General features: G+C 38.9%; 1 protein-coding gene across 4 annotated transcripts in view; it reads right to left on the minus strand.

The window, feature by feature from the left end:
- LOC136878896 (next to BRCA1 gene 1 protein) overlaps positions 1 to 13690 on the minus strand; it is a 219112-nt gene that overhangs the window by 117673 nt on the left and 87749 nt on the right. For 3 of the 4 annotated variants that reach the window (XM_067152484.2, XM_067152486.2, XM_067152483.2), the window contains exons 7-9: positions 11323 to 11440; positions 11068 to 11202; positions 2870 to 3178 (exon numbers count right to left, since the gene is read on the minus strand). In XM_067152484.2, the coding sequence (XP_067008585.2) occupies positions 2870 to 3178; positions 11068 to 11202; positions 11323 to 11440 (562 nt within the window). The remainder of the gene's footprint in view (positions 1 to 2869; positions 3179 to 11067; positions 11203 to 11322; positions 11441 to 13690) is intronic. The other variant, XM_067152487.2, reaches the window with a different exon arrangement.

The raw sequence follows: 13690 nt of genomic DNA on the forward strand, positions 1-13690 counted from the left end.
TTGTAAAGGCAAACATGGCAAATGAGTGTTGCAGGACAGAAGTGATTTGGAAAGAGGAAACGTACCTAAAGACTTGTAGGAAAGTCCAGATACTGTACAAGGACTGTGACAGCTGTGTGTTAGGTGGAGAGGGGCACTCATCATGATTTACAACCAAGATTTTTTTTTGCTAATTGTTTTACGTCGCACCAACACAGATAGGTCTTATGGCGACGATGGGAGAGGAAAGGGCTAGGAGTGGGAAGGAAGCGCCGTGGCCCTAATTAAGGTACAGCCCCATCATTTTCCTGGTGTGAAAATGGGAAACCACGGAAAACCATTTTCAGGGCTGCCGACAGTGGGGTTCGAACCTACTATCTTCGAATACTGGATACTGGCCGTACTTAAGCGACTGCAGCTATCAAGCTCGTACAACCAAGAGTATGGCAGTGCATAGTGCTCACTACTGTTTATGTCAGTTATGGATGATAAATGAAAAAGATTAAGGAAGCGTCGGTGAGTTCAAAACAATTGCTTTTGCTGATGTCATGATGTGGGAGAAAGAGGCAAGATTCGACATACCAAGGCCAAGTTTCAGGAGTTAAAACCTCAAGATCAGCAGAACTAAGTTGATGGTGATGGTGTGAACAAAGATGGCTGACCATCAACTATCAAACTAACATACCATCAGTTGAAGAGAATGGGCAGTTTCACCTACCCCACAGTATAGTCTCATGGACAACTTATCCACCAACAGGATGTGAAAGAGTTCCCCTCTTCTATCTCTAAGTGCGGACTCTTCTTTGGGATGTTAAGATTCTGAAGAAGGTAAAATTAGCAATGCTCAACAGCTACTTCATACCGATCTTAACCTATGGTATCAAACATGTACTCACATGAAGAGTCATAGAGACTGCAGGCATTAAAGATGAAGTTCCTGAGGTCTACTATCCAGAAGACTAGGATGGATAAGCTAAGAAATGAGGAAAGGCAGGAAGCTGGGATTAAGATATCTCTACTAAACAGAGTTGGTACATCCATACTATGGTGATCGTATATTTGATGAGGATGGAGCCTACGAGAACAATTTACGTTTGGCTTTTTGTCGCACCAACATAGATAGGTCTAATGATGACAATGGACAGGAAAGGGCTAGGAGTAGGAAGGAAGTGGCTATGGCCTTAATTAAGGTACAGCCCCAGCATTTGCCTGGTGTGAAAATGGGAAACCACAGAAAAACCATCTTCAGGGCTGTCGACAGTGGGATTCACAGCTGCGCGCCCCTAACCACTATGGCCAACTTGCTTGGTCCGATGAGAACAACCGCCACATTGGAAGACCTAGAATCTGCTACATGGATATGGTCAAGGCTGATATTTCTGCTAGGGGAAGGACAATGGATGATGTCATGAAGAACAGAACATTTACGAATAGAGGAGAGTGGAATATGTTTATCAACAGTATCCAACAAACTGGAATTGTAAACCTATGATGATGATGTGTATGATGAGGAAAACCAAAGAAAACTTCCTGCCATGATAAGTTACTTTTGTGCTGTAGATGGGGAAGATTAGAACCATCATTAAAAAAAAAAAAAATACATGGGACTATCCTGATTTAGAATCAACATGACAATTTGTGACTTAGAGTAACAAAATTCTCAAACCAGTTATTACTATATTACCCAAAATTTCACTGTCAAGACGTTGAAGAAATTCAGGACCAAATAAAGGTTTAACATCTGAGGTAGATGTAGAAGTGAATGAAAAATTCAACAGGCTTTCCAGGAGAGTTATCATTCTCAGCTGCCAATTGCAAGTCTTGCTAGGAACTCAGTGGTTTATACATCAATTTCAACGTTCTCTTCTCCTAATTACGTCACATCATCATAGACATTGCTACAATCAGGCTCCCAGTAACAAAATTCAATGACAAGTTAGGGTCTTCTTTTGGGAAATAAGGCAGCATTTGTGCTGTAGATATGACAATGTTTCTACTACTGTACAGTAGCCCATGACAAGACTTATTATTTGGCAGTCATGGACACACATATATATAAGCATTTAGGAAACTGACCCTCAACAGGTTTGCCATAAAACACAGTATTGTAAAATGTTTATGTCCTGGAATATAAATGGTTCCTTAAAAGAAGAACGGACACACGCACAGCTGCCTTGGCAATCGCGGCTAGGTAACTATCCTTGAGGGCAAACCTCTTCCATACCTTTGCCATCATAGCCGGTATGGAACCTCTTGCACCCACTAACAATCTGTAAACGGTGACGTAGTTTACATGATATTTCTCCATGATGAAATTAGATTTTGGAACGTAGACTGACTACTTCTCAGAGTGCACACTGTGCGGCTGTTGTTCGCCTGATTCTTTAAGTACTGTTGGGTCCTATATTACACAACGATCTCTCTGTTTATCGATGGCTAGAATATCTACTCTTCTCATGCTTCCATTTTCAGCTAAGCAGTTCACTTCTTCATGTACTTCCCACCATTATTGTGGAAGGCTTTTGCAATTAGGCAATGAATTGTGTGATGGAGAGTATTCCGAAAGGATAGTAGCCGAGAACATGCCCCAAAGTTTCAATCTCACCACAGGCACACCTGCCGTGGTTGTTCTCCTGGCTTCTACAATACAAGCTTCTTACTGGAGCCATGTTTGCCATCATTTTGATGCTTTCAGTCCACTCTGATCTTAAAAGACCTACCATTTCTGTGAACCACTTATTTCCTTGAGGATGCTGTGCAAAGAGGGCAATTTCTTTACTACTACTACTACTACTACTACTACTACTACTACTACTGCTGCTGCTGCTGCTGCTGCTACTAAAATTGTACTAAAATAAATTGTACTTTAAAATAAAATGATATTACTCACCAACTGTTCCTAGTGGAACATCACATAAGAAGCAAGCTGGCATCTGCACAACTACAAAATTAGGATCCAATTCAGAGTCTGATGATAATGAGACAGTACCAGAAATTACACTCAGATTATCTGAATCTGAGTCACTCTCGTATTCAGGATCCTTTGTTTTACAAATAGTTTGTTCTCGTTTACATTCAGCAGCTTTCAATGCAATATTAGCTTCACACTCTGAACAAGAGTTTGTTTCTTGTTCAGGTTTTGATTTTACAGTAAGATCGACAGGATGCTCAGTTCGGCATTTATTTTCCTCTGATGTCTCTAAAGGAGAAAGAACAATGCAATTACTAAACATTACATTACTGTGGCAACAGGAAAGAAAGAGAATAAATGTGACAGAAAGGCTTGAAATATTTTAAAATTTTCTTGTTGATATTGACTGGATTTTAACATGATACTGACTGGATTTGAACTATTTAACAAAATACAATTTGCTTTAAAATGCACCGACAAAGACAGGTCTTTTGGCGACGAATGGATAGGAAAGGACTAGGAGTGGGAAGGAAGCAGGCGTGTCCTTAATTAAGGTACATTTGCCTGAAGTAAAAATGGGAAACCACAGAAAACCATCTTTAGGACTGCCGATAGTGGGGTTCGAATCCACTATCTCCTGAATGCAAGCTCACAGCTGCGTGAACCTAACATCCTTAACGAAGTACAAGATAATGATGTACTTCTACAAGAACAATACAAGTATGTCTACTTTCTAAATTCACAGTATGAATAAAATAATTTCAAATAATACAAGTCAGGACAATAAAAAGTATAAATTTATCAATACAATTCAAACAAAATCTGTGCATAACTGATCCACAATTTCTATTCCAAGGAGGGATGATGGCTGAATAACTGAGGACACTTCAAAATGCCATAGCTTTTATAACATTTAAGATGGGCTAACAAAATTATGCACACACATTCACAATAGGTTACATTCTGCCGGTAATGCTTCTTGGCAATTTTTGTTGTTGACAATGCAACTTTCCAGCCAATTTTTTAACCTCTTAAGTGGGTATGACGGCATTAGTCGATTGTAAAATTTATCGCGTATTTATCTTGAGGGTGAAGGCATTGGCGTTGCCATGGAATCTATCACATTATTTGATATGTCTTCCACGAGATCATCCTGTGTATTGTTTTTTAAGAGCTGTTACCGCTTCATGAAATGTATCTGTTTTGGCGCCTTGCACGAAGTTCCCGCGCAGCCATTTATGTCGTGAAGCATGGCTTCCAATCATAAACTATATCGGGCTGATTGTTGTGGGTATTTCGACAGTTTTAGAAACGGAGAGTGATGATGAGGTATCTTCTTTATCTGATGATGATGATGATGATGATGATGATGATGAGTGGATTCATACTGATGAAGAGGACAGTGAAAGTGAAGTTGTTCCAGACGAACCAAGTGACGCGAAAGTAGTTCAAAATGTAACTCAGCCGGCTCACTTCGTTGCGAATGGTGCCCCAAGACCAAGGTCTGCTTTTACAGGTGTAAATACGATAAAAAAATACAGACTTTAGTGGCGTGCACAATGTCGCAGAATACCTCAGCGCGTTCGTAGGGGATGATATATTCCAGTTATTAGCTGAACAGACTAACTTTATTGCGTATTTATCTTGAGGGTGAAGGCATATGGCGTTGCCATGGAATCTATCGCATTAGCTGATATGTTTTCCAAGAGATCATGCTGTGTATTGTTTTTAGAGCTGTCACAGCTTCATGAAATGTATTTGCTTTGGCGCCTCACACGAAGTTCCTGCGCAGCCATTTATGTCGCGAAAGCATGGCTTTCAAACGTAAAGTAGATCGGCTTGATTGTGCAGGTATTTCAACAGTTTCATAATGTTAGTATCCCATTATTGAAGAATAATAATTGAACTTGTTGTGTACACATTTATGAAGGAAATATTTAATATCACAAAGTGGGGAAAAAGTACTCGGGGCAGGTTACGCATGTGGTGAATTTAGTACCCAGTTAAGGGGTTAAATAATTTGTTTTACTTGCCACAACACTCAGGTACATTTTTTCCACAAACAAAATTTGTGTACATAGTTTAATACAATAGAACCTTCACGAGCTGCAAACGTTTCTTTATATTTCAATTAAGATGAATTTTAACAGATTTTAAAAATCATCATTCATTTTTTGCCATAAAATGCCACTTCATAAGACTAGTTACCAAACATAATAAACATATCACAGAAAGCTTCCAGGGAATTTTACATTACTAAGGTAGAGTGTGGATTTCATTAAAATCCTGTGAGCACTTAAAACAAAGTAGAATGAGAATTGTAAAACTGATGAGAGAGAGAGAGAGAAGAAGGTTGCGGGAATGAGGGATGCGTCTGAAGAGCAACATGCAAAGCCACGGAACATCTCGGTGGAAGAACGAGCAAGAAGAAGTCAAATACTCAAGAATCTTTGGCGAGAGTGTAAACAGAAGGGTATCAGTCTGCGTGATAGATTGTGTAAATGTGGCCCACAGGCTGCCGTATTGATAAATAACAACAACAACAACAACAACAACAACAACAACAATAATAATAATAATAATAATAATAATAATAATAATAATAAGGCAGAAGATCATGAAGAAGAGGAAGAATACAGTGGGGGGGGAGGGTATTCAAACCTTCCACCCCATAAACTTTGCACTGACAAGCTGATCCAACTGCTTCACTCAGCAATGACAAATCTGTTGTTCTGAACCCTATAGTTTTGTCCATATCACTACCAAACAATGATGTAGCCTAAGAACAGCATTTTTTATGAAGTACAGTTATGTTCCTAATCTCAATACTAATTTTGCCTTTCTGTATTTTGTTTATATGCATTTTCTTTACTTTCTTGCACACATTACCATTTATATGGTATATCTAAAGAAAAATAAAGTTTTCCTGGTCAGGGATAGCTGTACAACAGGGGAATTTCAAAATTAAAAAAATATGTAAGCTCATTTTATCTAAGATAAATACTGTGGTGTGAAAATTACTATCAATTTGATGCTGTTACCGTATGGTACCCCTTGTTCTACGGCAGTATCCCTTGTAGATTCTCTCTCCCTCATCCTGAACTAACTTACAATTTCACTCTCAGTGAAATGAAAATGGTCACCATTTTACAACAAATTATTAGCAAACATCCAGAAAGAAATAGAACACAGGGCATCATCAAAAAGCTACTGACTTTCATTACATGGATCAAAGCACATCTATTGAATAAGTAAACCTTACAGCCATCTTTAGTCTGCTATCAGATCGCCTGCCAAAATACTTCTAATACAAAGGGCACTAGGAAAATTTTGCAATGTGAGTGAACACTTTAGACTTTTTCTAAATAATTTCCACCAAACTCAATACACTTCTCCAAACGGAAATTCTAAGTTCCCATGGAGGGAATTAGATATTTTTCCTAATTCTTGATCTGACTTCTCCAAACGTCGAAACCAGTCACTGAACCAATTCTGCCACTTTTCTTCGGTTACATTTTCATACTCTTGATCCCATGCTGCCAGAAGCACCTCGTCGGATGCAAAACGCCACCCTTTTAGCTTCATCTTCACTTCTGGGAAGAGTGCGAAGTCAAATGGGGCAAGATCAGGACTGTATGGAGGGTGATCAAGCACAGTCAACACTGATCTGGCAAGAAAATCCATGTTACATTAGCACGATGTGCTAGAGCATTGTCGTGATGCAAGAGCCAAGTGTTGAGCTGTGACCTTGGACGGAGCTCCTTCAGAGCCTGGATGACCTGAGGCAGACAAGTCTCACTGTACCACTTCGCAGTAACTGTCCTTTGGGTTTCTAGCACAACCCGAGTCAGGATGCCCAGTTTAGTGAAGAATACTGATATCAACCTTTTCTTCACTGTCCTTTACTTTTGCACAGTCACAGGTGTACCGTCATCTTCAAACAGCCACACCTTGTTCTGGGATTTTGTTGGGACATTGTAATAATAAAGCCAAGTTTCGTCACCTGTAGTGATGCTATTGATGTTATGCGAAGTCCCATTTTCAAACTGTTTTAGCATTTTTCGGCACCATTTCACTCAATGCGCCCTTTGTTCCTCTAAAAGTGAATGGGGCACCCAAAGGGAACAAACCTTTCTAACATGGAGATGGTGGTGTAGAATTGAATGAATAGCTGGTGCAGGGATATGGAGGGCCTCTTCTACCTGATGGTATGTCAACTGCCTGTCTTGCTGCAACATTTTCCTCACAGTTTCAATGTTTCCTCAGTTACTGATTCAGACGGTCGCCCAGAACGAGGATCGTCTTCAACCGCAAAATTTCCCCTCTGGAACTCTTTGTATCAGCGGAAAATTGTTGTTCGATATGGACAGTCTTTCCCCAGCAGAGGAGTCATTTCCTCCAGGCACTGGTCAACAGTTAATCCACGAGCAAAACTGTAGCGGATAATTGCGCGATATTCACCTTTAGACCACAATGACATCTTAACTTGCTTTCAATCCCACTGCTTGGTAACAACTGGTGTGAAGGTCGCGCCTTGCTGTCTTCTAGATCGGTTTTCACCCCTCTTTTCATCCCTCACCATAACAGGGGTATCCAGCCAAGCATTTCTGCGTATTGCAAAACTTTCCTAGTGCCCTTTTTAGTGAACATAGGAAATAACATTTGACAGAACACAGGGTGTCGTTCCTGCCAAGACCTCAAATCCATTAGTAACTTTATTTCAGGAGTGAAATTTTGGGAATGCTCTTGAAGCACAGACTTTTGTATAAAGATCATCATCATCAAAATTTTTATTTCCCCATGTCCAGCCAGCTCCTGCCAAGTTGAGGCGTTGATGGCACGTCTCCATTGTCGCCTCTCCTTGCACCACTCCTCTTCAGTAATTGTATTCCAGTCCAGTCCAGTCCAGTCCAGTCCAGTCCAGTCCAGTCCAGTCTTCTTCTTATACTTTTCTTGACAGAGTCCATCCATCTTGCTCTGGGCCTCCCTCTTGCCCTCTTTCCTTCTATCTTAGCCTCCAACACTTGTTTTAGTATCTTTCCCTCATCCATCCTCACAATAAGTCTAAACCATCTCAATTTATTCTTCTCCATCCTATCACTCAGTTTTTCTACCCCTATCTCTTTCCTGACCTCAACATTTCTTACTCTATCTCTCCCCATCTTCCCTACCATACTCCTCAGGAACTTCACCTCACTGGCCTGAATTTTACTCTCATTTCTTACTGTCAAAGTCTAAGTCTCTGATGTATACGTTAATAGAGGGGTATAGTACATCTTGTATAGTATCTCTTTACATTTCATAAGAATTTCTCTGTTCCACACCAGGTTCCTTACATTCTGGTAGAACATATTTCCTGCTTGTACCCTTCTGGTGATCTCCTTATCCAACCTTGCATTTTGCATTATTTCACTTTCCAAATATTTGAAGTATTCATGAACCTTAAGGTTTTGTCCCTTGATATTAACGATTCTTTCTCTTTCTCCTCTTGTCATCACCTCTATTTTGCCCCTCTCCACACTGATTTTCATATCATATTCCTCAATATTGTCATTTACAGCCTCTAGTTGGATTTGCACTATTGTACTGTTGACTCAACAGATCACTATGTCATCATCTGCAAACAACAATATTTTCATATCCCTTCCATATCTTGCCTTTGTTTCCTTTAGAATTTCATCCATAACCATTATAAACATAAGTGAAGACAATACACTTCCCTCTCTTAGTCCAGTTTGGTTTCTAAACTAATCTGTTCTCCTCATTGGAGTCTGGACACAACTGGAACAATTCTTATACATTGCTTTCACTAGTTTCCTTGACTGCCTTACACATCCTTTTCCCTCCAGGGTTTCCCACACCTTTTCTCTATTAACATTATCGTATGCCTTCTCTAGATCAAGGAATACCATCACCAGATCTTTTCCACATTCCCACTGTTTTTTCCATCAGTAATATCATGGTAAATAGAGGGTCTCTCGTTGACCTGCCCTGTTGAAATCCATACTGCTCTTCTCCTAAATTTCTTTCCACTCTTCCTCCTTTCTATTATTCTCTTCAATATTCCGGCTACTTATGACAACAGTGTAATTCCTTGATAATTGTCATATACCCTCCTGTAACCTTTCTTAAAAACTGGTAATATTACACCTTTACACCTATCATCACACACTTGATTTTTCCTCTATATACACCTTAGCAGCCCATATAACCAATGTAGACCAATAGGTCCTGCTGCCTTTATCATTTCCACACATATTTCATCCATACTGCTGCCTTTCCCGTTTTCAACTGTTCCACCTCTGCCACTGCAATATAACTCTCTATTTCTGGATCATCCTCATTTATCACTACTTGCTCTTCTGTATCATTTCGCACATTCAAGAGTTTATCGAAATAATCTTTCCACATATTCTTTATCTCCTCTGGGTCCTGTTATTACATTTCCATTTTCTTCCTTCACTTGTTTTGTGTAGATTTTTTCTTATATTTTATCAATCCATACAACATCCCTTTTCCACCATTTACACATCCTTTTCCAACTCCTGTGTAAATCTCTCTCAAGATCTTTTCTTTTCCTCATTTACGACATTTTTACACTTCCTTTTGATTTCCTGATACTTAATCTTACTTTCTTTCCTATCTCTATTCCATTCTTGCCATGTTTTCTTCTTTTGTTTAACAACCTTCTTCAACTTTTCATTCCACCAAGGTGTCTCTTTTTCTTCACTCTTGCCAAAGTTCTGCCACAAATCTTCTCTGCACAGCTTACAAATGTGTTTTAAAATTTGGTCCAGTTTTCTTCTACACTTTCTATTTCTGGTATAGGGATGTATTGTTTTAATTTCTCCCAAGTTATTTTATCTTTTAATTTCCATACTTTTATTTTCTTCTGTCTTATTTATTTTTATTCTCACAATTTTGCCTATTTTCAATTTTGTTACCACTACTCTGTGGTCTCCATTAAACGCCTCACCTGGTAGTGCTATTATTAAACTCGAGTCATAAACATACACATTCACAGTTAATGTACAAGTCATTTTGAAGTTCACAAAACGTAACATGTGAGATCATATTACACATTTCTAGTATTTTGCAATGTCCAATGCACTCTGAATGGCTTGCAGGAGATCATCCTCTGCGCAAGATGTTGGGCACAGAGGGCAATGAAGCATGTGGCTCATGGTTTGTTCTTGTCCACGTTCACATTTTGTATCACTTGAGCTGAACCCCCATTTCCTCAAGTTATCCCTGGATCTTCCCACTGCTGTTACATCTATTAACAGTTTACAATTTCTCAACCAAAAAAAATCAATATGGTTTCTGTCCTTTCACCCCAGACATATCTAGTGATCTTTCTACTATTCTTCTTTATAAATCAAGTGATACTCACAATCATTCCATTTCTCTCACAAAAATCAATCAACTTATCTCCCTCACAGTTTCTTTCTCCATATCCAAATGGAACAATCACTTCTTCTTTACCAAAGACATTAAAATAAAAATGCTTTTTTTAAAGAATTTTCTGCCATCATCTCTTCTTTTAAAGTGAACAAGTTTAATGAAACAAATTCTTTGAACTAGTTCACAAAAATCACATATCCTAAAACAGACCCTCAGTTTAAATAACATTACACTGCATTCCATAGTTGTTATATCATATTTCTATATACCAACATAAAATCTGGTATCAAGAAGAGACCAGCAAATGCTGCTATTACACTTCACATAAGATTTTGAACATTAGAGAAATATTAAAATCTTCTTTGCTGACTCAGCCAGTTCTACTTTCTTTCTTTCTTTCTTTCTTCCTACCGTAAGCCCCAATATTATTGATATCTCCCCACTAAATTCCATTTTGTTTTCCAAGTTGCTTCCAAGGAGTCCCTTGGCTGTCAAATGGGAGTGGGACTCCGTTACTCCCATAGGTCCGAGGCTTGCTTAAATAACTCGGAATATGTCCGAGATGCCCAGTCCCATTCCACAGCAATTGGTATCCCGACTCTCAGGACCACTTACTAAGGCGTTGCGTATGGTTCACGACCTAGGATGTGACTACAGTAACACACACCATGACCCATAGGATGTTGTAAATTAAGAAAAACAAAAAGCAAATTCATAAAAAAAAAAAAAAAAAGCCAAAACCTTTCTATAAAGTCCTGTTCGTATTTTCTTACCTTGGTTTGGTACATCATCTTTCTTGTCTTGTTTTTCTTCTTTAGAATCAACAACCACAGCACAGCCAATCCAATGGCCAAATCTATCGCCCATGTGATAAAAATGCCAGTAGGATTCAAAAGTACCAGGATATTCTGATCACCCAATGAAACACCAGACAAAAGTATTATGTTATATAGCAAAAAAGTCATAAATATACTGAAACTGATAAATTGTGCTAAATTATATGAAACAGATGAAAAAAATTAACTCACCAGGAGCTCTGAAATTAACAGCAATCAGTCCTTTTTCTCCAGGTTCCAATATTGGACATTTCACAACAGTCTCATCAGGCTCCAGGCTCACCGTTCCCCATGCTTGTCGTAGTTCCGTCTAACCCAGAAAAAAGAGAACAATATCTAACACATTCAAAAAATAAAGTGTGTGTGGGGGGGAGGGGGGTTGGAGGGGAGAGGAAGGATATAAACATGGTTATTTTGGGGTCAGTGTGCTAATTAATATTACAATCTAAGTTCCTTTTCAGTGTTTATTACAGTAGTTTCTCCCTTCATCAAACTTCAGCACCGTCAATGTAATATCCTCTTTAAGTAAGAGCTGTGTGGGCAGATGAAAATCCTCATAGTATGACTGAAATGATTTAACAGCATTATGGATACAATGTGTGATGTGGTTTTATCCATGATCAACTGATGACCCATACATGCTAGCCCTATGACTGAATGAATCAGCATATTGGACCTTCTTGAGGGATATGAGGTCAGTACTACTGGAGTATGTGCCCTAGCTTTTCACCTCACCATGTGATTCTTGTATGATGGAGTTCCACTGCACTTCAGTTTACATGTATGCCTGTTTTTGGATACTACCTTCTCACAACAGTGGATTGGGCTAGTACACCACTGAAAATTACTGGTAAAGATCTATGTCCGCCTTGTCATAGTATAAAAAGTTATTTAATCTATATTACTAAAATGCCATATGTTTCCAGAATCTCACTTATTCTCTTCATCAGCAACCAAATATTCCACCAAATAATTTGCAGACTTAGTACCTAACCCCCACACACAACACATTCTAAACAAGCTATAATTAAAATACAAAACTTGTCATCTATTATAACTTATTTTGAGCAATGTAATTTTAAATATTTTATGTAGATGACATCTCTTGTATTTTAATTGTAACCTGTTTGGAGTCCGGGAAGGTTAGGTATCAAGTGCGCAAACTGTTTGGTGGAAAGTTTGGTACGGCATTTTAGTAATATAGATTAAATAACATTTTACATATTGACAAGGAGGACAATCAAACCATAATGGTTAAAATAATAAAAACAGTGGATAGGTGACCAAGATCAAGGTCCAGTGCACTGACCTGCCCAGTCTCCTGACCTTAATCCACTGGAATTTTATTGGTGGGGACACATGAAAAGTATGGTATACACTACTCTGCTTAAAGCCATCAATGAACTGGAACAACATATCAATATGCCTGTGCAGCTGTTTGACAGGACCTACGTATTTTCGAGCGACCTTTCCAGTCAGTGTTGAGGCTACCCATGGCAGACACTTTGAACATCTCCAGTGATGAGCTCCGTCACTTGTAACTCAATAACAACACACAGTTGGACATATGTTCACAGGTAAATTTTTTCTTGTTTTGAACTAAGGAATCACCACCCGATATTTTGCTACAAATGTTTAGATACACTCTGCATAGAACATGATTTACAGTATAAAACAGAGGCATAAGAAAGGAAAATGCTCTGATGCTAACCATTTCAGTTTGCTTAGTTCATAAAATTTCATTCTTAAAGTAAGAACAATGTACTACTACTACCTACTAGTGTTCATATAGAGCACCTCATTCAGGCTGACACAATTTTAACCATACAATTTGCCATGCAAGCCAAAGTTTGCTGTCAAGTAAAGAAAACTGAAGCTTGCTTGAGGTAACTTCCCTTGGCCCTTTAGGCAAACTGCTAGGACTCTCCAGATCACATGAGAAGGAATATCTCTCAAACACTGTAAAACTCCAACACAATGTTATTTGGAAGTTGACAGGATCAATATGTGGAACACATCTGTGTACAGTGAGAACCTCTTGTCCTGTGTTACTCTACAGCTCAGCTTGCATGACCAATCTGGAACTATTCTAGACATGCCAAAATGGTTGACGTGGCTCTCAATGAGACTAGTTGCAACATCTCGTGATGTCTTCGGTCTACATTTCTAGTGAAGCTATACTGCCTTGCTGGGATTGCACCTCCAGACATTCGATGGGAGGGTGGGAAAAAAGACTTGAAGGTATGTAATATCTGAAGCCCAACCTCTGAATGGCTATCAGCTGGCACAACTAAGACTAAAATCAAGAAAAGGTTTGCTCAAGTCAACAGAAGCACTGACACAATAATGAGCTCAAAATAAGTGGCATGCAAGGTACAAGAGTAGAATGAATAGGCTAACAACAAATGAGACTTTTCCTCCTGGTCATACAGAGAAATGGCTTACATGAAAGTCGCTCAACTGGTTAAGGTCGGGTGTCGCAATGTGCAGAAACAAACTTCAGAAGTGGGGTTACCACGTTGAGTCAATGATGTGTGGTTGTGGAGTTGAACAGACAATC

This window comes from Anabrus simplex, chromosome 8 (assembly GCF_040414725.1).
Source record: "Anabrus simplex isolate iqAnaSimp1 chromosome 8, ASM4041472v1, whole genome shotgun sequence".
Classification (NCBI taxonomy): Eukaryota; Metazoa; Arthropoda; class Insecta; order Orthoptera; family Tettigoniidae; genus Anabrus; species Anabrus simplex.